At 30.7% G+C, this 27458-nt stretch overlaps 3 protein-coding genes across 6 annotated transcripts in view; 2 read left to right on the top strand and 1 right to left on the bottom strand.

Moving 5' to 3' along the window:
- The window catches only part of LOC125048646 (epimerase family protein SDR39U1), a 4349-nt gene extending 3403 nt beyond the window's left edge, over window positions 1-946 (top strand). The window contains exon 5 of the mRNA XM_047647426.1: window positions 591-946. Within this exon, the coding sequence (XP_047503382.1) occupies window positions 591-797 (207 nt within the window). The 3' untranslated portion in view covers window positions 798-946. The remainder of the gene's footprint in view (window positions 1-590) is intronic.
- Window positions 938-11970, bottom strand: LOC125048645 (purine nucleoside phosphorylase). 2 transcript variants are annotated; one of them, XM_047647424.1, is made up of 6 exons: window positions 11795-11970; window positions 5469-5581; window positions 4838-5016; window positions 3480-3722; window positions 2186-2329; window positions 938-1497 (listed from the first exon to the last, which is right to left on the bottom strand). In XM_047647424.1, exons 1-6 carry the CDS (start codon window positions 11887-11889, stop codon window positions 1312-1314), a joined length of 960 nt encoding a protein of 319 aa, XP_047503380.1. In that variant the 5' UTR covers window positions 11890-11970; the 3' UTR covers window positions 938-1311. The 2 variants fall into 2 exon arrangements, with proteins under 2 accessions (XP_047503380.1, XP_047503381.1); XM_047647425.1 differs by having other exon boundaries at window positions 5487-5581.
- LOC125048643 (farnesoate epoxidase-like) lies at window positions 10640-27458 on the top strand. 3 transcript variants are annotated; one of them, XM_047647422.1, is made up of 9 exons: window positions 10640-10974; window positions 17200-17451; window positions 18138-18363; window positions 19031-19211; window positions 20531-20630; window positions 22561-22744; window positions 23552-23669; window positions 25589-25727; window positions 26813-27458. In XM_047647422.1, exons 2-9 carry the CDS (start codon window positions 17295-17297, stop codon window positions 26998-27000), a joined length of 1293 nt encoding a protein of 430 aa, XP_047503378.1. In that variant the 5' UTR covers window positions 10640-10974; window positions 17200-17294; the 3' UTR covers window positions 27001-27458. The 3 variants fall into 3 exon arrangements, with proteins under 3 accessions (XP_047503378.1, XP_047503377.1, XP_047503379.1); XM_047647421.1 differs by lacking the exon at window positions 10640-10974 and adding an exon at window positions 16563-17124; XM_047647423.1 differs by lacking the exons at window positions 10640-10974; window positions 17200-17451 and having other exon boundaries at window positions 17533-18363.

Below are 27458 nucleotides of genomic sequence, written 5' to 3'. Positions count from 1 at the left end.
AATGTGACAAGCACTTATAGGCAAACATGACATACATATAGAAATCATATAGAGATTATTAAACAAAACAAACATTACAAAAAAAAAATATTGGTTGTTTGTAAAGTAGGTTTACGATCGAGATGTTTACGTGATAACGTCTTATTGGTGATATAAGTTTTTGGGAAGTAAGGAATTAATGAAGATAACAATTTTTTCAAATTTTAAATTACATCTATCGTTTTATTCACACTTTTGATGATAAATTTCGGGTGTAAAATGACAAGTTTACTTATTCGACTATGATATACATTTTTCTTCATACATTCACGGAATGACTGGCAGCGCTCGAGATGAGACGGGAGATCGGTCCGTCTCTCGTTATACCTGCGATCGCGCTCGTGAGGTTTTGGTGTGACACAAGTTTCTGAACATGTCACCCGACTAAAACGATTTTAAAGACGTTATCACGTCAAAAGAATTCCTTATTAAAGAAAAAATTCTAATAACAAAAAACTAAACAAAAATCCATTTTATTTATATTATTATTATATTATATATTAGAGGCTTTGTAATTATATTTTCATAAATTAATGGTTGAATATTTACAGGCATTTGCGAAAGCGTTATCAAGGCCAGCATTGTTTCCGGTTCCGGAATTTTTACTGAATTTCCTCTTACACGAAGAAAGGGCAATGTTGATGACAAAAGGACAACATGTTACACCGAAAAGAGTTTTAGAATATGGCTTCGAATACAAATACGATAATATTGATGCGGCTTGCAAGGAGTGCGCACATCTGTTTCCGAAGAAATAGTTTTAGTTATGTAAGATAGGTTTTTGTATTTCAATGTATTTAATGATTTAAAGCTTGAAAAACTTTCGATTTACTCTCTTGTTTTAAGTATTATAAACACTGTAGCAAAGGAATTAAATGCGATGTGATAAAAGAAATTCTCGAAATAATATATTTATTTTATTGAAAACATAAATTATTTACCTATTTTAACATTTAAAGGGATTGTCATTAATAAATTAAAAAGGTAAGGCACCATATATAAAACGATAAAATTATATGTATTAAGTAGATATTAAAATTAAAGTTTTAGTTATATTTTTATATAAAAAAAGAATAAAATTTTATAGATTCAATCAAAGGCATAAAAAAATAACAACTATACAAAGTGAATTATATGACGCAAAGGAAACATAAATAACTGATCAATAGAATTAAATACACATTTCGCTATTATCTATATATTATTCTAACTTTTTACATATTCAATATCCTTTATAGATAAACGCGTTTGATTTATGGCTCTCTTCCTGTGTTAAACTTTGCTGAATTCATTGACAAGTCTAGAAATATATTCTCTTAAAAGGTCCTGTCTCATTTTGCCCACGTCTAGTACCTCCTCGTGGTTGGCTTCGGCCTCTACGTCGTAATTCGTGATACATTCGTTGGTTATTAAAGAGAGACCGAATACTTTCATATCGCAATGGCGCGCTGTGATTACCTGTAAAATTATATTGTTTTCATCAAATTTTACCACATTTTACCAATCAGCAATTCCTAAAATTTTGCACTTAACTGTAGATCGATTTTATAATGCATATTTGGAAGAAGTCTAAACGTTTGAAAGTATTAGTAATACTATAATTTTTCTCTCCGTAAGAACCATCCTCGTACTTCAAAGAATATTATAAAAAAAGAATTGGCCAAATCGGTCAAGCCGTTTACATGTTATGTCGTGACAACGGAAAACGGGTTTAATTTTTATGTATATAGACTAGTTGACCCGACAGACTTTGTCCTGCATGATATTTCAAGCAATTAGTAAAGCAAAGTATGAAAGTACCGACTGCAGCGCCATCTGGCGGGCTGATTTGTGAATCTAAACCATTCCCAGATCCCCTTGAACACACACAAAAAATTTCATCAAAATCGGTCCAGTCGTTTGAGAGAAGTTCAGTGACATACACACTCAGAAGAATTATATATATAAAGATATCCTATAGTGTTTTTTTGTTTTAATGTCTGTTTCGTTTTTATGTAATGTGTAATTTTGTAGATATTGTTATAAGTGTAGCTGTGGGAATACTGGAAATCAAATAAATAACTTACATAAAAACTGCTGACGAAACATTTGTAAGTAGTATAATCTCAAGGCTTGAGGCTTTGTAAAAGTCGTGTTATTTACGTACCTCATGTACAGTAGACATGCCAACAGCGTCCACTCCAACCATTTTTAACATTCGTAATTCCGCGACTGTTTCAAAGTTGGGACCACCCAGGCACGTGTAAACGCCTTCCCTTATGATGTTGTCCAGATTCAGTTCCTTGGCTACCTTCAAATTATAATCGAGTTATAAATACTTAAGGTTATCTACTCGGAAGAACAGATGCTTGATATAGCCTGGGTCATAATAGTACTAGATACTGCGACCTATAACTAAGAAAAAGCACACGGTTCTTATCTCATTTGAATTATCATTAAAATATGATACCCACTTCCTAAAAGGTTGTCTACACACCCTAAACGGGTTTTGTAGTCCTTATTTCTCAATAATACTAGTCAGTCTGCTTTTCTTCTATTAAAAAACATCCGAAAGTCAAAATATGATAACACAAAAATGCTTTGTTTCAATAATTACAGTTTTATGTTCAACAAACAGATTTCACAGTAGGGATGTGAAAAAATAATCGATTAAAATCGATTTTCTTACGCGATTTTTATAATTGAAAATCAATCATAGTCGATTTTTCATCTGCCACCTCCCGACATTATGTCTGTATGTTTACAATGCGATACATTGAATCCGATTCTTTGAAGATGTATTGATATACTCGATACATTGATGTTTTTTTGTAAAACATCTAAAGGATGATAAAACCAATTAATTTTACAAAAATTCAAGTTTGAATGGAACACTCTTATTTAAAAGTAAAATAAATTTATTCAGCAGCACAAGACTACATACAATTAAAAAGACAACAAAAATACTGCAATGTGCTACTGAAAAGGCATACACTCAGCATTTATCAAATTTCACCTAAAATCTATCAAAACGAGAATAAGTTAATTTCGATTTTGATTATTCTTAAACGTTAATTTGTGTTTATAATTTCTTTTGTTTATTTTTAATTAAAAATAAAATATTTAGGGTGTTTATTTTGAAATTAATTCAAAAATTAGGAAATAATCGATTAATAAAAAAATCGATTATTTATTAATCGATTTTTCATGCTAAAAAATAATCGATTAATAAAAAATCGATTTTTTTATGCAGAATGTCACATCCCTCAGTCACCTGTGGAATCTTGAATCGCGGTATTGTTTTGATTTGAGAATAGTATAAGTTTTTCGAAGAAGGTGACATCTATTTGTTGAACATAGAACTTTTATTATTTAAACATGACTTACTACTAAATTAATTGTAATACACTAGCAAAACATATATATTGTTACATATTATTATGTACTTTATTTGTATTTACCTTTTTAGCAATTTTTCTGTATTCGTAGTTATACGCTTTGTTCATAGGTGGGAAGCGAGGACCAAATCTCTCATCATTGGGACCTTGTAACGGGTTATTACCCGCAAATCCCATCAAATTAATATGGTCGTTAACAATCATTAGATCACCAATTTTGTATGAAGGGTTTAAGCCACCCGCAGCATTCGTCGCCATTAAGGTTTTAACTCCTAGTAATTTCATAACCCGTATGGGCAGACAGCACTGAAACAGATATTGAATTTTATATCTATTATAATTTCCTTGATAACTAATTTAAGACATATACCTACATGGTATTATCAGGTAAACTATAACCTATTTCGTCGCAATACGTATCGCACCGATTAAAGTATGTTTTGGTAGGAGAAGATCTAACTCATTCCCAGTAGAAATTCTTCACATAACTTAAAGAGGAAAAACTTAGCTTATTATCTGGTTAAAGATTACATAAGCAAATCCAGAATATCCATTATACCGATAAAATACATTGGAAAAGTTGCGGCATGTCAAGATTTGATAACAGTACATAAAAAGTCTTAAAACCGAGTACCTACTCTGTTCGCCTTTAGCTAAATCTTATCTAAATGCGACATATGGTTCAAAGAGATAACCCCGTCGCTGGGGGTCGAGACACAATACGCCCTTGCATCATCCTATATTATCTGTACAGCTTACCAATCAGATGACTATACTGGAGTAAATTCAAGTTTATTTATCACTGCTGTACCTTACTCTATAACAATATTTGATTATTAAATTTTGTTGATAACAACTTTCAAGCTAGTGTTTCGTCTCTTGCAAACATTATTTCTTAGCTATTAATAATACTATTATGTCTCATATACAAGTCATAGATACTCTTATAACGTATTTTAAATTTATATTCGATTTACAATCAAAAGGACAATGCGTGATATATTCTATGAATGCAATGTGAATTTTATTTCAGTGATAATTTCTGCATCAATAAAAATATTTTAAATTTATTCTAACGACGGAGCATAAATATAGTCAAATTATGGAATTCGTCAATTTATATTTTAATACCAATCTTATTTTTATATAGAATATAAATTTCAATATTCAGTTGCTCAAATGATATTTGCATATATTAAAAGTATTATCGCTTATTGCCCTATGTTGAGAGCCGTCATTTATCATCAAGAAACTTCCTTATTCATTTTATTGTAAATTCTAATAATTAAATTAATTGATAGGATCTCATCTGATCGAAACGTCCGATGTCTTAAGATGCGATGCGACCTTGCCTTGCAAATAATATAATTTTTACGGGTCTTAGATTAATTACATTTAAGCGTTTCACAAGTAGACCTTACCTTCCATAAAGGGTATCCTTCATAATAATGGAATCGTCCTTGCATAGCTACGACGGGGACCTCTCCAAGGCGACCAAATACAAGTTGACCATGGTGACCTTCTACTGTGCTTGTGGGGAAGTTTGGTATTTCCTCGTATGGAATCCGCTCAGCGTCTACGATAGTATCTGCTAACGATCCTGGAACAAGAATGTAAGATAAAATATAGTCTTTTGTCAATCGTTAGGTTCAATTAGTAAGGAGTTTGTAACAATAAGTGTATCTTTAACTAGCACCTTTAGGATGAACTGTATGTAACAAGAGCTGTAAAAGAATAGAAATGATAGATTATTTGAAAACGAGTTTGTAAGTAAATGGACGCACAAACAAGCATTGTTCAAATAGAATTCGTACTCCTATAATATGGAAAATCGAAGACTAAAATTAACGAATACTTGGCTTTAAATAAGTCTCTATTTTTCAGACAAATATTAATTCATATGCTATAATGAAGTTTTCAACATTATAGCTGCAAGTTTTCAACAACACACGGTAAAGGAAAATCATCGTAAGTTAACTAAATTCAAAAATGTAAGATTTTTTTTTTCTAATACATTTCTCTCATAGAATAATGGAAGTAATTAATAGGTACCGTCTTTCCAATACGAACCCATGCCAGAGCCGCAAATTATTCCAATAATTGGTCTAATTTTTGTTTTCGTCAGGAGGAAATTTGCAATCTCCTCGAGCATTTCGTATGAGTACCTGTTAACAAATAAAAAATATTGTAATTCGAAAAATAAATATAACCGATATATATGAAAATATAACAAAACAATCAAATCAGCTGACTTTAATTTTTATTTATTCATTTAGTTGCAAGTGCAACCTGACTTAGAAATTTACTATTTAAAAACCCATTCTCCTGCTAAATATTTTTTCACTATTGTAAATGTCGCCAGAAAAGACTTATTTGCGTTTATTGCTGTGTATATTGTAATACTAAAATACGATTCTCAACCGTGAGTTAGTGCGTTCGCGAACCCTGGTTTTTCCACCAATAGCTTTTTCTTACTATGAACGCATGACACGTTGATTAAAAACATTGTAGGGAAACCCGCATGGATAAGAACGACATATATCGGGCTTTGATCACTGAAAATTACGCTGAAATGTACCCCATGCCCTTTAGATTAAAATGACCCTAAAGAAGAATCTAAGATAGAATTTCCTTTTTAAAGTCAGTTAAAAAAATTAAGCATTTGCATGAGCATTTTTATGTGATATAAATTCAAAAGATTTCGTCATATCAGTTCAGATTTATAAAATACTTATAAAAACACGAGAGCAAAGTCACTCAGTTGTCTATTTATAAAAGTAACCGATTTATTTTTATTCTATGACTAAATACAAGCCAGATTTGTAATATGATATTTTAGCTTCCATCCAAGTAAGTTTTTGTCCTTTCTAAGGGTATAGCGGATGAGTGGAGGAATACGTAAGGCATGGCTATGTGAACCTCAAAAATTAAAAAAAATATTTAATATTTCTTATTTTCATTTAATATTTATTTTTTTCAGTTTTGTAGTGTAGTACTAAAATAAAGGTTTATTTTTTCTTCTTTAAATTCGATCTTTACCTTATCTAAAGGCCGATTTACATTATCTTAGTATTTAGGAGAGTATTTTAGTACAAGTTGAAAGGCAAGTTCTTTAGCGTAGCGTTTACTAAAGCAAGTAGCGTTTACATGTTTCAACTAAAGTACTATCCTAAAGCACTCTCCTAAACACTAAGATAATGTAAATCGGCCTTAAAATATATAAATAGTAGTGGAATTTTAAGAATAAGAATTCAACAAAAATTGACTTAATGCCTACGAGATCTAATTAAACGAAAATATTTTGAGTGACAATTAATGGCAAGATCTTATCTTCACGATAAAAAACGAAATATTTAAAAAAATATAATTGAAGATAATATTAACATTTTAATGTATTCTAAATATTATACATGTTCTAAAACCAAAATTTAATATAAATTACTATTGACCCTCGTGCCTACTCCGCAATGGCTTCATTATTCTGTTATCTATGTATTTTCATCTACATATAATCTATATAGTAGAATTTATTGACAGAATACAGTATAGCCAAAGTAGTGGTTGAATGTATTTTGTCAATAGATTATTATGATAATTTATGACATTACTAGATAAGACACAAATGCTTGATTCAAGTTTAAGCCTAATTATAATATTATACAAGATTATTTTAAAGATGTGTCAAACTTCTCCATTAATGTGATTTTTCGCACACATGAATATCACCTGTATGTTTGTATTTTGTAGGTATATTAAATAACTTTTACGCCGACTTTTTCAGTGTAGAAAAGTCTATCTGGTCCATCGTTACCTTCCATAAAGAACTATATAATTTATCACACAGAGGAATGAATAGGTATTGCCTAGATTGAGTCGCAAACAGATCATCTACTTGCATTATTAATGCCAAAGTAATTAATAAACTAGGAATAAAAATAGGTCCCATCTAGAAAAATCCCTCGGAATCATAAAAGCCTAAGGCGCGTACCGAGAGCTGTTTATTTAACCAACTCATTTCAAGCATTTATGTAAAACCCACAAGTTAATTACTTTAGTAATAAATTTAATTACTAGGTCGCGTTCAGTTGTTTTATATTAATATAAAAATTACAAAATATTCAATATGTACCTAAAAAATCATCGTATTCTATAGTCGTATTGAAGACGATGAATGATTAATCGTTTAATAATGAAATATCTCGTTTTTGTATAATTTAAATTAATGGAGTCAATAGAAGAAAAAGTTCAAGATCGTTTATTTATAAGAACAACAGTTTTATTGAAACGGGATATAAATTATTGTTACTTTTGACTTATGACTTGGAATGAAATAAGCTGATAGACGTTTGATAAATTCAACATTCGATTTTTCTTTCTAATTATTAATTTCATAACAAATAAAGTTACTTTAACAAATATTCGAAATAACATTAGTCGATTTTAAGCTGCATACGGTCAGGTCCGTCGGGTATGCACGACAAAGTATATTTCCTATAAAATGTTTATATACCAAAGAATCCAAAACTGTAAGTTGGGAAATTGCATATTATATAATGTTTCAAAAACTTGTTTTTGTAATAGTCTAGTCGACAAGTTGAAAATGGAACAAAATAGAGATACTACTCCTAAAATTATGTGCGATAGCTCATTGGATCCGGAATGACGTCTAGAAAAATGTGCTAAAAGCGTGTATTAGCACATAAAAAATTGCAAAAGTTATAGACCATTAAAGATGAAAAAATAATGGCATTTAGTTTTTTGCTAATATTTAATAAACTATTAATATTTAAGAAATTTCAAATAAAGATTCTGAAAGAGGAGGAAATTTCTAATAAAAAACTTCTGACTCCCAGAACTCTATCTCCATTATTTATAATGTTAATTTAACGCTGAAAATAGGTCTGCGGGTGACATTTTTAGAATTCGCGCGTGGCGTCAAAAGCGACTACGGCACATTAATTTATTTATTTAAGGTATTGAATATTTTTTTTTAAATTTGAAAAAATTATGGTGTGTTCTGAACACTATAATTAATTTATTCCCGTTGAAAATTTTACTTAAAGTTAATTTTTCAACAAGTTAAATAATTGTTAACTAACGAAATTTTCTCGAACGACCGTCTTAATTGTAAGTGAAAAAAAATGTTTAAATAATGGTCGTAAAAATATTTCGCTTCGTAGAGCCTTTCTTACATACATACTTAACAAGATCGTGCCATAAAAGTTAAAAAAATATTTATACTTTGTTTATAACAATTTTTTTACTTAAACAAAAACTTAAAAATCCATGTAATGATGTTAAAAAAAAAAAATTTTTTCTCAATCATCATATAATCGTTTTTTTATTAATACAAGATATTTATTAATTTGCAAAAAAAAAAATTCCCGCCATTTGTTGATAAATTTTTTTTAAACAAATTGATTAAATCAATATTTTTTTTTAAAATTTTAACACAACTTTATTACATTAAAATTTTTATGATTTTTAAAAAAAAAATTTTTCCTTAATAACAATTTTTAATTATTTATAATCGTTTTTTTTAATTTTCTATTGTTTAAATATTTAGTTAAGAAATTTTTTTTTCCTAAAAATCATAATTGACAGTCTTCTATAAAGTAACAGAAAAATTTTTTTTTTTAATCAACAATTCTATTGTTTATTAACTTACCAATTTGTTATAAACAAATATTCAACTTTGGTTTATTTTTTTTCTAAAACTTCTAAAATTAACAAAAACAACCATATATAACAAAGTATAGAAAAAATTTTTTTGTAAATTTTTTGATTATCATGAATATTACTTTTATTTAAAATTAAAAAAAATTTTTTCTATACTTTGTTATATATGGTTGTTTTTGTTAATTTTAGAAGTTTTAGAAAAAAAATAAACCAAAGTTGAATATTTGTTTATAACAAATTGGTAAGTTAATAAACAATAGAATTGTTGATTAAAAAAAAAAAATTTTCTGTTACTTTATAGAAGACTGTCAATTATGATTTTTAGGAAAAAAAAATTTCTTAACTAAATATTTAAACAATAGAAAATTAAAAAAAACGATTATAAATAATTAAAAATTGTTATTAAGGAAAAATTTTTTTTTAAAAAATCATAAAAATTTTAATGTAATAAAGTTGTGTTAAAATTTAAAAAAAAAATATTGATTTAATCAATTTGTTTAAAAAAAATTTATCAACAAATGGCGGGAATTTTTTTTTTTGCAAATTAATAAATATCTTGTATTAATAAAAAAACGATTATATGATGATTGAGAAAAAAATTTTTTTTTTTAACATCATTACATGGATTTTTAAGTTTTTGTTTAAGTAAAAAAATTGTTATAAACAAAGTATAAATATTTTTTTAACTTTTATGGCACGATCTTGTTAAGTATGTATGTAAGAAAGGCTCTACGAAGCGAAATATTTTTACGACCATTATTTAAACATTTTTTTTCACTTACAATTAAGACGGTCGTTCGAGAAAATTTCGTTAGTTAACAATTATTTAACTTGTTGAAAAATTAACTTTAAGTAAAATTTTCAACGGGAATAAATTAATTATAGTGTTCAGAACACACCATAATTTTTTCAAATTTAAAAAAAAATATTCAATACCTTAAATAAATAAATTAATGTGCCGTAGTCGCTTTTGACGCCACGCGCGAATTCTAAAAATGTCACCCGCAGACCTATTTTCAGCGTTAAATTAACATTATAAATAATGGAGATAGAGTTCTGGGAGTCAGAAATTTTTTATTAGAAATTTCCTCCTCTTTCAGAATCTTTATTTGAAATTTCTTAAATATTAATAGTTTATTAAATATTGGCAAAAAACTAAATGCCATTATTTTTTCATCTTTAATGGTCTATAACTTTTGCAATTTTTTATGTGCTAATACACGCTTTTAGCACATTTTTCTAGACGTCATTCCGGATCCAATGAGCTATCGCACATAATTTTAGGAGTAGTATCTCTATTTTGTTCCATTTTCAACTTGTCGACTAGACTATAAATCTTACTACTTAAACCACTGAATCATAGATAAAATGAAATCACCGTAAAATTAAACTCATGGTATTGTTATCTGTCAAAAATTTAATTTGTGACATAGGTATAGAGAATCTTACGAAGAACAACTGTCAAATTGTCAAATGGAACATGACAGAACTCTCTGTTTGCTCTCTTTCTCTTGCTTTTTTGAAACACATTGAAGGATCTTATTGTTTTTGTTTTCAATAATAACTACTAATTTACTGAATTTAAAATGTATAATTAATCCTCTTATTATGCAAGTCACACGCATTTTGGTTGAAGGTTAATATTTGTTATTGCAATTATATTAAGTAAACTTAATGTGACTGTAATAAAAAAGTAATTACCTAATAACATACGTATAAGTGCACACGTAACAGTGCCTTTTACAACAAGAAGAGAACTGGTTTACAAGGATGTAAACAATAAGGACTTGTTTTTTTCTTTAAAGACAAGAAAAATTCCTGTCATTAAGAAATGCCAATGGCCTACAGAGTGATCCTACGTTGCTCCCAGCCTAGGAAGGTTTGCAACTTTCAAATGATTAGAATGACGAATAGTTTATATTCAACTCACATTGTTTCTAAGTATACAATTTCAGTGATAGCTAAGATATTTCCTTTTAAAAAATCGAGAAACTTATTAACCACCATTATTGTTGGGCAATCAATTTATATAACCCCGCGCCGGGTCCGTCTGAAAGTGATGCGGGGAATGTGGGGGTCGATCCATGAGGTGCAAATTATTATTTTTTTATGTACATACCTAGTTAGTTTTTTCTAGGTCCACCTAAGAAAATTCTACCGTAGGCTCTGTGATGTATTAAACAATGCATTTTATAGTATCATATTTTTTCTGATATCAAGAATTTATTATAGCGATAAGTAGTGATTTAAAGGCAGTATATTCATTCATTTACTTAAGGAAATATCTGTACTATTGATAAGAATACAAAGATGCCATTCAATCTCGTATCCAATTAACCCTTATTTATTTGCGAACTACGATCATGAAGTACTGTTTTATTACAAAGTACGCAAGAGTGGAATTGTTCATTTGTTCCGACGTTTAAAATTTATAACAAATTTTCGTAAATTTTATGAGTAGTGATAACATATGAACTATAACATATATATATGATAGGGTTTTAGAAATGACGGCGGCGGTCATCAGCTCTAATATTTAAAGTAATTTTATAAATTGCATTTGTGATTAGTTAATTTTGAGTTAAAGTTAAAGATAGAAAATAACTTGATACAATATTAACATAACTATTGTAATATAAAATAATATTGCGTAATTGTATCACTAATAAAAAAACCTAATATTCACAAAGCAAACTTACATCTTGTGACCATTTCCATTGCTTTCCACCTCAACTTCGGGTAATGTTTCCTTCGCCGGTTTCACTTTTGTTCCATTCATATTTGGGACCGACATCACTTCACAATTTATCAATCAAATTATTTGAGAACTGTCCACAGTCTTCGATAACATACAATATAATGCGATCGGCACGTCTCTCTCACTTTTATATAGTGCGCGGACGTTCAATTTGTTCTCGTAATCTTTGTTTTAAGACCTTACTGCTATTCAATTATTTTTCAATTTTCTTGTTTGAACGTTAAATACCTGGATTGTGATAGTTTTATTTCAAATCTACTCACGCGGCAGCTGGTCAATCCAAGTTTAAGAAAAAATAATTGTATTTAACAAAAAAAATAGGATAGTTTAATATGATATATTTAAAATATATGCACTATTTAAAAGGCATTCCTTATAATATTTATGTAGGTAGGTACATGTCATTGATACCGTCAATATTTATTTATGGAAAAACAGTGATTCTATTATTTTTGTTATTGCTTTATTATCAACTTCTATCTAAGTACTTCGTTCGCGTAGAAAGGAGTCAGCAATATGCTTGTCAAGATGAGTTTTAGACTTATCAGTTCGTAAACTTACAAACTTTACATCTATAAAATGTATCTAAAAAAGCGTCGTATTTGGTTACCATAACATAACACGTTAACCTACTGGTCATTCGGAAAAATGTGCGCGCATTACAATAATAACCAGTTCGTAGGCTATAAAAATACTTATTAAACGCTTTGTTTAACATAAATTATTATTAAAAATCAAATTAAGTAGCAAAGATACGTGAAAATTATCGATTTTCCTTAGATCTTTATGAATTAGATAGCATTTTATATAAGTATGAAAGATAAATATAAAAATGAAATTAAAAAAAAATTAACTTTTAGGCAATTTTATGAGATTATAAATTGTTTTATTAAATTAATAAGGCAGATATTAATATGGATATCACTATCAAAACATGGTTACCGAAATGAAAAAGATTTCATCATCTTCATAACAATAATAACTTAATTATTAACCTCTTAATTGTTTTTATATATTTGTTTGTGTATCAGCTACCAATAACATTATTTTTGACATCATTATTTTGTTTTAGTACGTTAATTCATTTGCGGTCCGTTAAGGGGACTATACAGTATACAATGAGCGGCTACGAAATTACTTTCGTAAAGACACTTATCGAACATCGTTTATATGTGAGAATGCCTACAAAGTCGCCTAGGAATTTGGTCCGTTTCCTGACTAATCGACAAAAAAGGATTGTAACAAGATAAGGTCAATGTTAAAAAAAACAATCGAACACCTAACACCCATCCTGACAAGTTTGTTTTTTCTTCAAGTTGTTGTTGACTCAGCCATTATTATTCGGTAATTCAATCAAGTGGAAATTGTTGCATTAATTAATGCTATTACCGACTTCTTAACGACTATGTTGTGGATCTCATTAATAATTTTATATGATATTACTATTAATCAAATAATAAATCCGATCGAAGCATTGGTTTTAAACGATATTCATTTTTCTTACATACTTTGACGATATTTGCAGCACGCATTCTGTCAATGTTATGTCAAACGCCATAAGGTTACATCAAAAGTTTGAATTGTATGCACTGACAAAAAAAGCTATCGTAACAAAATTCAGGATTACTTAGTATGGTGTATAAGTATAGTAAGTATAAGTATTCTTAAATTTTCTAATTTTCTTAAACGGAAATAGGTATTCATTTTTATATATAAAGATGTAAAGTTAAAAGACGTTTTTTGTTCCAAGCAGTTACATAAAGCACCTCACTGTTCACAAATATATTTTCAGTGGAAAATATAAGTGTCGTTGAGTAGATATTGTATTTATCTTCTATGAGGCGAAGCTGCGAATCTATAAAAATAAGGTGCATTTTTTGCACGAATATTTTATTAATCAGTCATACTCATACCAGTTTGGTCTCGGATTTCCTGCGAGAGATTGCTTGTTAGATAAGCCACAGCATCGTATTATGTTTAATAGTGACTTTTTGTTTGCAATAGAATGTAGATAAATAATTTCTTTCTTGACATTTTTTGTCAAATGAATTACAGACGCAACAATGCTTGACTCACTATAAATATTGTACAGTCCTTGTTTTAGGAATCAAGATAGAAGACTGAACTTTGCCTACTTCAAAGGGCAACTCTGTTAAGTTTTATGATTAATATTTTCTTTATACCTACTTATAGTACGAGATCCCGCTGCAGGATTGGTGCGCTCATCGACTATTTGTTTAAAACCAAATTTTTATGTTTATTTATAATTAAGAGAATATATATTTACTAGGGTGCCTATCAAAATTTGGCCGCAATTATTTTTAATTAAATTATTTTTAATTGATTTTTGGTAAAAAATTTCGTTCATGTATTATTTAAATAAAATAACGTCTACATCACGGTAATTAATATGAAGATTCTAAAAAACCACGGGTGCCTTTGCGCACCTGGCCGCACCTCTTTGCAGCCAGGTGTAAACAGGTATGATTTCGATAAATTTATACGTTTATAACCTATTTTTATTAATTATATGTCAAATTGAAGCTAATTTTTTTCTATTAATTATCATATAAAGTTGCTTAATTAAATCTGGCCGCAAATAAGGGCTACTGGCTGTTAAAGATAATAAATATTTAAGGTAGAGTGAAAGAGAGTTAGCGCGTAACATCATTTGTCAGACGAGGACAGCGATTGTCGGCTAAGCGACGCTTTTAAGCCATTGCGCATGCGTCGAATGTCAGTGTTCTCAAACTGAATACAGTAGAAGCTCGTTAAGTCGAACCTCGACAAGTCAAAAACCTCCAAATCTCGAAAAAATGTTTTGTTCCCTTCCCTTAAAACACCAAAACCTCCATTACTTGAAATCTTGACCCTCTGTTAATCGAAATAATCACCGAGTCCCTACAAGCCATTTTGGTACATATTTTTTGGCGTCTCCCTTGATGTTCGACTTATAGAGGTTCTACTGATGATAGATGCAACATTTTTATTCTAACATAAAAAACCACGCTGTTTTGGAGTTCGTAATAAACAACGTTTTATATTTACATTGTTATTTTATTTGTGCATCTAAAAATTATTATATTAATTAATGTAAAATAAAATTGATAAAGATGAAGTCGTGTTTTTTGTGTAACGAAAAAAGCAATGTACTCGACTTTAATAATGTATCATTCCAAAAGTGCTCGCTAATGTTATTGTTTCGTCGTAAAAAAAAATATAAACTTCAAAATTTATTATCATTTTAAAAAACCATTTAATATCATTAATATCTAATAGAGATATAATATTTAAGTTTGAATCATTCAAATAATTTGTAATTGGATTATTGCTTCATCAAAATGTTCAACAAATTGCTAACTAGACCTTCGATATTATATCAAATCAATATTAATTTTTTGTTGCAATTTTTAAATTTGTCATTTTGAAAAAAATTACATATTTTTTATAAGTCGTCTCTATTACTCCCCGGTGGTTGAGAACACTAACGTTCGACGCATGCGCAATGGCTTAAAAGCGTCGCTTAGCCGACAATCGCTGTCCTCGTCTGACAAATGATGTTACGCGCTAACTCTCTTTCACTCTACCTTAAATATTTATTATCTTTAACAGCCAGTAGCCCTTTTTTGCGGCCAGATTTAATTAAGCAACTTTATATGATAATTAATAGAAAAAAATTAGATTCAATTTGACATATAATTCATAAAAATAGGTTATAAACGTATAAATTTATCGAAATCATACCTGTTTACACCTGGCTGCAAAGAGGTGCGGCCAGATGCGCAACGGCACCCGTGATTTTTTAGAATCTTCATATTAATTACCGTGATGTAGACGTTATTTTATTTAAATAATAAATGAACGAAATTTTTTACCAAAAATCAATTAAAAATAATTTAATTAAAAATAATTGCGGCCAAATTTTGATAGGCACCCTAGTACATATATATTCTCTTAATTATAAATAAACATAAAAATTTGGTTTTAAACAAATAGTCGATGAGCGCACCAATCCTGCAGCGGGATCTTAGACCATTACAGTAAGCAGTGTTAGCCTTAGTTTTTAATAATGTGATTTTTAAGCTTGAGATTTGATGCATTTGATGAATGAAAAGCTAAACGGTCTCAGATTAGTCGAATCGACGACGACCTAGCTTCGATAATACTAATACGGTTTTAGTGTTGTCATTTCGTCGGAGATTGTTAGAAATAATACGTAGTTTTCATGTTATTTAATGGTTATAAACACTTAAAAAAAATATATTGGTTGTTTGTAAAGTAGGTTTACGATCGAGATGTTTACGTGATAACGTCTTATTGGTGATATAAGTTTTTGGGAAGTAAGGAATTAATGAAGATAACAATTTTTTCAAATTTTAAATTACACTATCGTTTTATTCACACTTTTGATGATAAATTTCGGGTGTAAAATGACAAGTTTACTTATTCGACTATGATATACATTTTTCTTCATACATTCACGGAATGACTGGCAGCGCTCTAGATGAGACGGGAGATCGGTCCGTCTCTCTCTCGTTATACCTGCGATCGCGCTCGTGAGGTTTTGGTGTGACACAAGTTTCTGAACATGTCACCCGACTAAAACGATTTTAAAGACGTTATCACGTCAAAAATTTGACGCTTGTTACGACGCAATCATGGTAATTGTTTATGGTAGCTACATACTGATAGATGGTACGTATGGATCTAACTAACGTATCTGTAATTTATTCGACAATAAACTATTTGATTTTATTTTTTATTATTTGGCATAAAAAATAAATATAAAGCTAATTTTTACCTTTATATCACTAACCTCCATATTTTAATAGCGATATTAGTTCTTTAATAATATTTATAACGGCAAAACAACGTTGGCCGAGTCAGCTAGGTCATTTATGAAAATTTTATTTCAAAGAAAAGTATACAAAAGATAACATTACGAACTTATAAAATCGCATTGCTTCAAGGTTTTCTTAAACATCATGAGAAAACCGGCACCGTCGGTTGTTATGTGCGGCCAAAACAAAAGGTTGTAGCCCCATTTTATATATAGATATTGAAATCCCATTATTATACGACTTACTAGAATACAATACACACATTTAAATATGAAAGAAGCGTTACGTTAAACGTTAAACGATTTAAGTTAATCCCGACACCAGTAAGTCTCGTGTAAACCTATAGCTAAGATGTGGGTGTTAATAATTTTCATTTTAATCATGTTCATATTAAAGGAGGCCGTACAAAAACCAGCATATTTTCCACCAGGTTGACTGATTATTTAAAATTTATAAGTAAGACTTTTTGACTGGTATTTTTTGTTCTAAATTTAAATACTTCCAGGACCACCAGTATTACCAGTCATAGGCAATCTATTAAGCGTGTGGCTGAATTTAAAAAGGTACAAATATCATCATTGCGTTTGGAAAAATTGGTCCATGAAATATGGAAAAATACTTGGCTTACGATTAGGCGTAGTTAATGTTGTTGTGGTGTCTGGGAAGAAATATATTAAGGAAGTGTTGTCTAGAGATGTGTTTGATGGAAGACCGGATGGATTTTTGTACACCATAAGGTCGTTCGGAAAGAAACTGGGTTAGTATTTTTTGAGAATTTGATTCCGTATATCGGTTGCAAAGTTAGTCTATGTCAGTCACGATTACGTAAACAATTTTATATAAAAAATTTAAATAACTTAACCATCTATCAATCGTTATTATTTGATTTAATAATTACTATATATCTTATATTAAAATGTTTCATACACAGTAATATCGATTGAACTATTTCTAATAATTACGTTTAAATAACGGTGCAAGTACAAAGTTTAAAATAGTAACGATTGTTTGATTGAAACCATTTAATACAAAAAAAAATTATCGGGTAAGCGTGAATATAAGTTTTAGTTTCATTTTGTTTGGGTTATTAAAATATCCATACTAAAGAAAACGTTCACATCACTTCACTTCACTTTATTTATAATGGCGACATCTGTGTAAATCACAATTCCGCCAATGTCACGTTCTAAGTCTTCACACAGTGAGGATAGATTTGATAATTTTGAAAGAAAACGTTCACTACAATATATTTTTTTGTTTTATATTGCCGTTACTGTCAGCTGCATTTCGTTTTAAACGGTCACAGCTTATAAATTAACAACGTAAAAGTCTACAATGACACCAATTTGCTCATTTTAAAAGGTCATTTATACAACTATGCATGTATCAACGCGTATTATTTTTCTTTTGTTTTATTTATTGTACTCAACCAAACAAACGTAGGTATTGTTTTTTCCGACGGTGCTACGTGGGCAAAAACAAGGCGTGCTGTGCTGAAGCATCTAAAGAATTTCGGCTACAGCTCACGAGCTATGGAAGCCAATATAAGCGAGGAAGCTAAAGCAATCGTGGAGCTTCGAAAAATAGATGCCGGAATACCGATTGTCGTAAATCATATACTTGATGTTGCCATCGTCAATATTTTGTGGAAATTAGTCGCTGGGAAAAGGTGAGTGGAGCACTATAGTCGTATTTTTAATTAGACGAAGCCAACTGACAGTAGCTAATGTCACTTTGTAAAATAATGTTGACACATTTAAAGTAATAGTGATGCGTTCAGTTCTTGTTAAATCAGATGAATGAACAATGAGTGTGAATAGTCAATCATTTCAAACAATAAAAGAATATTATTTCTATTTCAAAATTGTATAAAAGTGCTCTGATATAAGTTAGATACTAGTACTATGTAACTACAATCAGTTTTTTGACGTCTTATTACAAAGCGCGGCGCGTCGACTAGTGCCATCACCGATCATTCATTCAGGGGTTTTTACTTTGTCACAACACTATTTTTATTTCATTAAAAACTGACAACACCGTAAACGTCAGTTAACTTCGTCTAATTAAAAATACGACTATACTTCCATATGTCTCTCACTTTAAGGTCATAACTTAAGTACTATGGTATAGAAACTTGAAGGACAACAAAGAGAAAAATAATTAGGAGAGAAAATCATCAATAATATTGCCCGCCTTAAAATACAGATGGAGGTTATGAATTCGACGTGAAATTTATTTTTAACTAAACGCATTTTTAACAGGAAAATGTGTTTAATTCAAAAACATATTAACAAAATCATCTTGTTTGATAAACTATTAAAATTTAAATTTTCTAGATACGATTTGAACGATGGCCGATTGACACTATTGTGTGATTTAATAACGAAATCATTCCAAGTTGTGGACATGAGTGGTGGAATATTAACCTTTATGCCATATCTGAGACATTTATTTCCAAAAATAATTGGATATACAGACTTAAAAGCCGTTAACGATGATGTATATAAGTTTATAAAGGTAATTAATTTATTAATAAAATATTTTTCCCTTAAACTTAAGATATGCCTTCTATTTATTTCATAATTAATAAGTATTTAATTTGTAGTCGTTTCTTAAACCGTTTAAACAAGAATCATTTCCCATTTATTCTTTAGCAGACAGGACATTAAATAAATTGGTATGAAGTAATAGTAAGTGTATATAATAGTAAGTAGTGTTATATATGTACTTATCTTAATATATAAAACAATGTCACGTTTGTTCGAACACTTATAACTCAAGAACGGCTGGACCGATTCTCGTAGCTTTTGGTTTGTTGTCTGTCTGTTGTCCAGAAGAACTATTAATAACATTGGAAAATTTACGGAAAAATTCAATACAAAACCTTCATGGGTTTCTTAGCTGTAGTGTTAGTCAATACGAGGTTCGCCAGGCCAGCTATTATATTAATAATAATGCAATAAAATTGTTAAATTTCAACCGAATGTTGATGTAAGTAAAATATAGACAGAATCACGCAGTACGTTAACGGTTAACCTTATTTGATAGCCCATTACTTTAAATATCTTTGACAGCACATTTAAGATTTAATGACGAAAAACGTACTACAGAACTATCGAGGTCATTTATTTAGCAATTGATGAACGATCAATACAATATTTGCACCAAAATTTGCACCAAAGTTCCATCACTTTGTAGAAGTGCGTAATTTATGGTTTTGAAGAATACATTTAAAAAAGATTGCGTTCCATTTATAGTATCATATAAGTTCTCATTTCGTAGCTTATACTACTAGATTATTTAGATGACTTTATGTAACGCTATATAGTCTGTAAAGAGGTTAGTGACGAATTCCATCTGATATTTCATTTAGTTTCTGTTTCGAGATTATATGTTTTGTATAGGCATGTAGGTGATAAGCTTTCTGCGTACGAGTCACGCGTCAGGCCGTACGAATGTTAAATCCATAGGCCGAAAGTCTATTGATGTTTGTTGTTGTGTTGCGCAGTTGACCTCAATAATGAGTCGATGAGAGTAGTACGCTGACGTATTTCAGTACCGCTAATAAGAACTGCCAATAAGAAGGGAGGAGTCCAGGAGCAGCCTATATAATTTTTCCTTTTTTGCGGCAGAAATAATATGTAAATATATAAAGGTTTAAAACTTCGAGTACAATACTGTCGTTCATCTTTATTTTCCTTTACTTTCTACATCTTGGTATTAAGAATAACCCTACACAATAACGTGGTTCATATGATTTTTCCTTTAGTACAAGTTTTGGCATTTCATGTTTTAATATACATTTAAATTGTTATCACCTAAAATGTTTATTTTAGGAAACCATACACGAGCATCGTACAACGCTTGACGTCAACAAACCAAGAGATCTAATCGACTCTTTTCTCATTGATATTATGGAACAAAAGGACGAATGCTGTATGTATTCTATTGTATACATTATCAGTTATCTATATATAGACTAATATCTATGTCCTCAAATAGGGTAGAGCACCTGGAGCTGCTTTGTAAATTCCAAAAGCGTATGCGATTTTAATATTAACTTACGTACCTGAATTTCGAGTGCCATGTGCTATAAATTAAGAGAACTGCGTGAATCGGTTTTGTCAATAGATGACGTCATTCTTTATTGTCGATTAAATCGGTATTGTGTTAACATTTAAGAAATACGCGATAATGTCTTTGAGGTTTCATGATCAGCTTGTCGACGCCAACTGCTGCTCTCTCTCCTGAAATCTTAGTTCGATTTCACGTTTAATATAAAACTGACACAAACTGCAACCCTTTTCCCTTGCTCGTACGGTGAAGATATAGAAAAACATCGTAAGGAAAACAGCACGTCTTAGACCCAAAGTTCGGCGTGTGTCAGGAAATATACATCTCTGAGTAACCGAAAAACGAGAAGTTACATTACATTAATAAAAACTTGTAATGCGTTATCGTTAATGAAATCAATTTTTCAAAATTACATAATTTGTTTATGTTTTTTCTACTATTACAGGTTTGATCAGAATAACCTAAAACACTTTTTGACGTGACAACGTCTTATAATTCGATGGATCCGGCTGCACGTACGAAAAAACATGACTCATGCGGCGTTACCTCGCTCTGAGGCGTTCCATTTAAGGCTTGAAGTGCAAGCGAAACCTCGGGACGAGCGACAAAGAGGCACAATCGGCCTCCGCGTTCGGCTCAATTCAATTGTGATTTCCATTTACCTCGTTCTCTATATTCATACAAAATATCTATCAAACAAATAAAATTAAAAATTTCTTTTGAAACATGCAACCATTCCATCAGTATTTTCTTATGACGTTGTCACGTTCAACTATCGTCAGTAAACCGACTTTACAGACAAACGATTTTTTTTAACAAAACAGTGTTACGTTAGCTTTTTATATATATATTGTCTCTGCACAAAGACATCAACATTAACAATTAACATTACGATGTAGCCTAACTTAAGACTAATAATAAAAAAAGTAACCTAATTTACTAAAGTAATATTGAACAAAAGAAAGTGTCTAATAACACTACTTACAGTCTCTATTAAGGGAAAGACACTCTGATCTTGTGTACTATTTTTTTTCACCACTGTTTAGCACTTAAGACTACCGTGCACTCACACTAATTCACTACTTCGAATGGTTTCCTCCTTTTTAATTTTCTCACCAGACCCGTGGTGTCAAGAATTTGAATAGCCTCGACATTAAACTTGGTGGAGCCTTTGTTTGTTGGCTCCAGCAATCTTTGTGATTATTGTGGTAACGTCCTCTACATTAAGGTCCCGATGGAGGTCATTGCGAATGTATCAGGAAGCATTGACTATTCCCCTGAGCACTTTGAACAAAACAGGACTGCAATATAAATAATATAATTAGTTTATCTCATATTACAAATATACTGTTAGATGGCCTGCATATGATAGCAAATAATAATTATATAGGTGTTGTGCACGAACATGATACTTATAAGAAAATTACATATTAAATAGAATGTAACACATGATTATAGACGCCGCGACCAGGTAATACAGTAGAGTTGTAATTCAATCAAGGTAAACGGAAGTTAGCTGTTGTACCTCATCATGTTCATATAAAAATAAAAGATATAATAAAACTAAATTTTGTGTTAAGAAGCATATTTAAACTATGAGGAAATAATTTTAATATTTTTTAAAAAGGAAAATATTTATAAATTTTGTTTATACATTTAAGGTTCCAAAATGTAAGCGGTTAAATATGAATGAAATTTTTATATAATTTTAAATCAAGAACGTCACCGGCAACTACCGTCCGTATACCGTACCTATATTTTCCCTTTTCCTTTATATTTTATTTATTTCCAGTCACAGATGAAGAGCTGCAAGTTATCTGTCGCGATTTGTTGGAGGCTGGAGTAGAAACAGTTAATAACACGGTAGTGTTTATGCTACTTCATATAGTTTTAAATAAAGATATACAGACGCAGTTGCAGGCAGAGATCGATACGGAAATCGAGAATCGACCTCCAACACTTAAGGATAGGTCCAGGTGAGTAAATATAAAAGCAGTAGCTGACATTTCTTTGTTCCTTCAGTAACTAACTAGCCAATATTGTTCAATGTTTTTGTTCAAATCGCACACCAGCCCTGCGATTCTGTAACTCACTTTTCGAACTCACACAGTGGTTTTCGCATCGGCGGTCGCTCTCAAATCAGTCGTGAAGCAGTCATTTTATGATTTGGCATTCTGAAAAGGTAGCTTGTAGTTTATTGTTTATCAGAATGCCAAATCATAAAATGACTGCTTCACGACTGATTTGAGAGCGACCGCCGATGCGAAAACCGCTGTGTGAGTTCGAAAAGTGAGTTACAGAATCGCAGGGCAGTATTGACAGCCTATGAATCAATTTAACATTTCTTTAATATCTAAGCCAAGTTCACATTTCAAGGATCGTCATGCTCGCTTAAATGTAATGACATTTGTGTGTGCAGGAGCACGCACTTACATTCTCGTGGGCATGGTGAAATAGGAATCGCTGATAAAGGACAAGTCTTTGTTTTTGATTTATGTTATTATTATTTATTACTTAAGATGTCACATGGAACATGGTGTATTGGTTGCAGCTCCTTACAAACGTTGTGTAAAAAAAAACATGGCGATTAAAAAGAGTGGCGAAGAGTTTATTGCCAGTTCTTCTCTTCCGTTCTACGCCCTTGATTTGAGAACTGGCACTAAATGTAAACTTAGAAGCATTTCATACACATTTCTTTTTTTGACGTTCATAAGTGTAGGTACATTGTGTTACCTATATGATTAAATGTTTTTGACTTGACTAAAATAATAGTCTCCTTATAGGATGATATACACGGAAGCAGTAATACTGGAAACCTTGCGAATATCGAGTGTAGCAGCAGTAGGTATACCTCATATGGCAAGAGAGGATGCGCGACTTGGTGATTATATAATAAGAAAGGTAATTTCTGCATTAAAGTCAGTATTTTAAGTATATGTATTAAATTATACATAGTAGCCTTTATGCCCTGGCCAGTTTATTCTACCGTAGTTGATTCTACTTAACATTACCACTCTCCATTAGTCTGACTGTTTCGGCCCTTTACCATTAATTCTTTTATCTGTTTTTGACGTGATAACGTCTTTAAAATCGTTTTAGTCGGGTGACATGTTCAGAAACTTGTGTCACACCAAAACCTCACGAGCGCGATCGCAGGTATAACGAGAGAGAGACGGACCGATCTCCCGTCTCATCTCGAGCGCTGCCAGTCATTCCGTGAATGTATGAAGAAAAATGTATATCATAGTCGAATAAGTAAACTTGTCATTTTACACCCGAAATTTATCATCAAAAGTGTGAATAAAACGATAGATGTAATTTAAAATTTGAAAAAATTGTTATCTTCATTAATTCCTTACTTCCCAAAAACTTATATCACCAATAAGACGTTATCACGTAAACATCTCGATCGTAAACCTACTTTACAAACGACCAATATTTTTTTCTTTATAAATATATTATTTCTGTTGGGTTTACAATTATTGCTTCTCTCGTTACTCTTTGAATTTCCGAAATCTGTTTACTAATGTAGGTATGCACGATTATAATTTACTTGATAAACTAATTTTGATATAATGACTTTAATTTATTGTTTCAACAGAAAACTGTGTTTAGAATATTCAAGTCAACGTACAGCACATTTTAAATGTTATCTTTGTCTTCTGTTATATCTTATTGGGTTTTTGATAATCTTTACCATCATAAAATGCTACGATTTCGGGCGAAAAACAATATGAATTAATTAATGTGTTTTTAAGTTTCATATGTGCAATATATTTAAATGTGACCTTTAGCACTATTTTTTTAAATATGATAATTAAGCGTTATTAAAAACTAGAATTTTGATATTCTAAATGTGTGGTATTTTTATTGTCTCCACATAAATAGTGATTCATGAATTTTAAAATCAAATCCGATAAGTATTTTTATTTATCATAGGCTTAGACTTATAATATATAACGCTCAATTACAACATTCATTCATACATTAATTCATTATGGAACAGGAAATATCTGGCAATTTCAAGGTCTGAATATTCGAAATAAAATTCAGTCGGCCTAATGGTAACCCTAAATAATAACCTAGCGGTATCCAATTTGCGGAAGTTTTAATCCAAAAATCATAAAACCGCCGTACATGGCTAACAGCGTAACGGGAGTTGATCTCCCGGTCTCCGGCTCCAAGTCCTTGTAGTCAAATTGTAGTAAACCTTGAGCAATTAATAGGGGTAGTGTATTAAATTCAAAATGGCCGTAAAAAATGATGGCCGCCTTACAAATGCAGGAGTTTCTCGCATGTATGCATAAATTGACCCATGCATAAATTGACCCATGCATAAATTGACCCATGCATAACTTGACCCATGCATAACTTGACCCATGCCTCGGTATACTCAAAAATTGTTACGACCTCTGGTTTCGTAATTCATAATGTGGCCCCTATCCCATCACCGCCATCTCGCGGGCCGCGCATTTAGTTTTCATATTCAGTTGCAACCAAACCAAAAAATAATCTATTTATATATTTTCATTGATTATAATGTCTTTTATTTATACAACTGCATAAGAAAAGTTCCGAATAGATTCTCAATCGCACATCACCATGGCGGCATAAAAAAACAATATTTTGCAAGTAAACACAAATCTTAAAACATCAATATCTTATAAAATAATAATAGGAACTTGTTAAAAATATTTTGAAGTAACAGTGACGTAAAATAAAATAATAACAATTGTTAAAATGACCTGTTATCAGTGATACTCGTTGAACTTGTTTTGCTCGTGTTATCATTTTATTTATTATGTAATTATTCCTCTTAGGGTACATTTTTGCTACTGGCTATCCATGATCTTCACAACGGGGATCAATGGAAGAACCCTGATGTATTCAAACCAGAGCGATTCATAACAGCGGAAGGAAATTTGATTCAAAGTGACTTATTAATGCCGTTTGGTGCCGGTAAATATATACCTGATAATTTTGCTATGGGCTAAACTTTCCAATATGGACCATCGATTTGAATGTCCATATTGCCGTTAGCCGCTACGGCTTGCATAATGCCTGTGCTTTGTTACAGCGGGTGGGGGCTGCTCTTCCTCCGCGCCTCCGATTTTTTATATACACTCTAGGGGTAGGTTAGGTTAGACAAGACCACGTGGATAGTGGGGTGCTCTGATTCGGTTTGGGGTACTTTTTGAATATAAAATTTTCGGCATAAAGAAAAACACTTTAAAGTATCGATATTTTCAAATTTTTCGGAACCTACACTAATTGAAACGTGAATTGACGTTTAACATCAATTATTTGTCAAATGTTAATACATTATAATAACACGCCATAACATAATTGTTATGGCGTGTTATTTGCCCATTTTTATTAAGTAAAAATAAATTTATCTTATGAACCGTAAGTTTCCGCAACTTAAAACTTTGCAAAACGCTACTATCTACATAAAAAGTATGGGCATTCAAATCGATGGTCCATATTGTAAAGTTTAACCTTGGCGGTATCATCACATCATCTGCTAAAAAATATATAGATTTTTGTAAGCTCTATAATTTTTCGCTAACGTGCGGATCGGCAACATTTTTCAATTGGACCGTTAAATTAAATGTCATACAAACTTTGTATTTCTAGTATCTCAAGGAGGATCTTTCATAGTATATCGCGATTATTGCTTGAGCTGAAGAATTTAATTGGTGGCTGCAACAAATATTTCGTATTTAGAGTAGATTTATTGGCGTAGTAATCAAAAGCCTCTTCTATGAGACTAAACAGGGTTTATATTCAAATTAACAATGAATAGATACTACGAGTTATAATCTTCGCAAAAATCGCATGATTTCCTACAGAAAAATATTAATTTATTTATCTATAACTAAAAGTGACTTTTGCCTGAAACCTAAGTAGGCTCAGATCGTAATATTACCGGTATTCATTTTGGTATGAAAGCTCATATTTATCTTAAATTGTATTGCCTATTAACGATACGAATTTAAGAGATTAAATTATTCGATTGAGAAATTAAGAATTACCTTTTACAGGTAAAAGGCGCTGTATTGGCGAGGGACTGGCTCGTGCTGAACTATTTTTGTTCCTTACTCATATTTTGCAAAGGTTCAATCTTAAAATACCTAATGGAGATCCCATACCATCGACTGAACCGATAGATGGCGTTACACTGTCGGCAAAAGAATTCAGAGTCATTTTTGAATTAAGGCGGAATAAATAATTGAAGAGTACAACTACAGTAAAACCTCTATAAATCGAACACCAAGAGATGCTAAACAATTCGAGTTGTAACATTCGTATGATTTTGACTTAAGCGGATTTTGTTTCAACTTTTAGAGTCAGAATCCATGAACTAATAGTGGGTTACGCTGTCGGCAAACAGTAAGATTAAAGCAGATAACTTATTTTGTTTCGAATTATAGACGAAAAAGCTTCAAATTATTGCGTCGTAAAGTTTGTAATATAAAACAGTGCTATGCTGGAGATACAGTGTTCCAATTAAATATTTCGAGTCATTATGTACTAAACTGTGTGGTTGAGTTTTCGAGTAAAGGTACTTTTGGAGCTTGAGGGAATGGGAACAATTTCTTTATCGAGTTTTGGAGAATTTTCTCTTATTGATTATTTATTATACAGTAGAAATAAAGATTTTATGTGTGGAATAAATCATAAATTTAA

This window comes from Pieris napi, chromosome 4 (genome assembly GCF_905475465.1).
Source record: "Pieris napi chromosome 4, ilPieNapi1.2, whole genome shotgun sequence".
NCBI classification, from domain to species: domain Eukaryota; kingdom Metazoa; phylum Arthropoda; class Insecta; order Lepidoptera; family Pieridae; genus Pieris; species Pieris napi.
This window is presented reverse-complemented; position numbering and strand designations above follow the sequence as displayed.

Coding starts and splice junctions, on each gene's coding strand:
- LOC125048645 (XM_047647424.1), bottom strand. CDS start 11,889: ATGTCGGTCCCAAATATGAATGGAACAAAAGTGAAACCGGCGAAGGAA. Junction 5,017..5,468: donor GGGTTCGTATTGGAAAGACG/GTACCTATTAAT, acceptor TTCTTGTTCCAG/GATCGTTAGCAGATACTATC. Junction 1,498..2,185: donor GCATGTCTACTGTACATGAG/GTACGTAAATAA, acceptor ATAATTTTACAG/GTAATCACAGCGCGCCATTG.
- LOC125048643 (XM_047647421.1), top strand. CDS start 17,046: ATGTGGGTGTTAATAATTTTCATTTTAATCATGTTCATATTAAAGGAG. Junction 17,125..17,199: donor ACCAGCATATTTTCCACCAG/GTTGACTGATTA, acceptor AAATACTTCCAG/GACCACCAGTATTACCAGTC. Junction 20,631..22,560: donor GGAACAAAAGGACGAATGCT/GTATGTATTCTA, acceptor ATTTATTTCCAG/TCACAGATGAAGAGCTGCAA.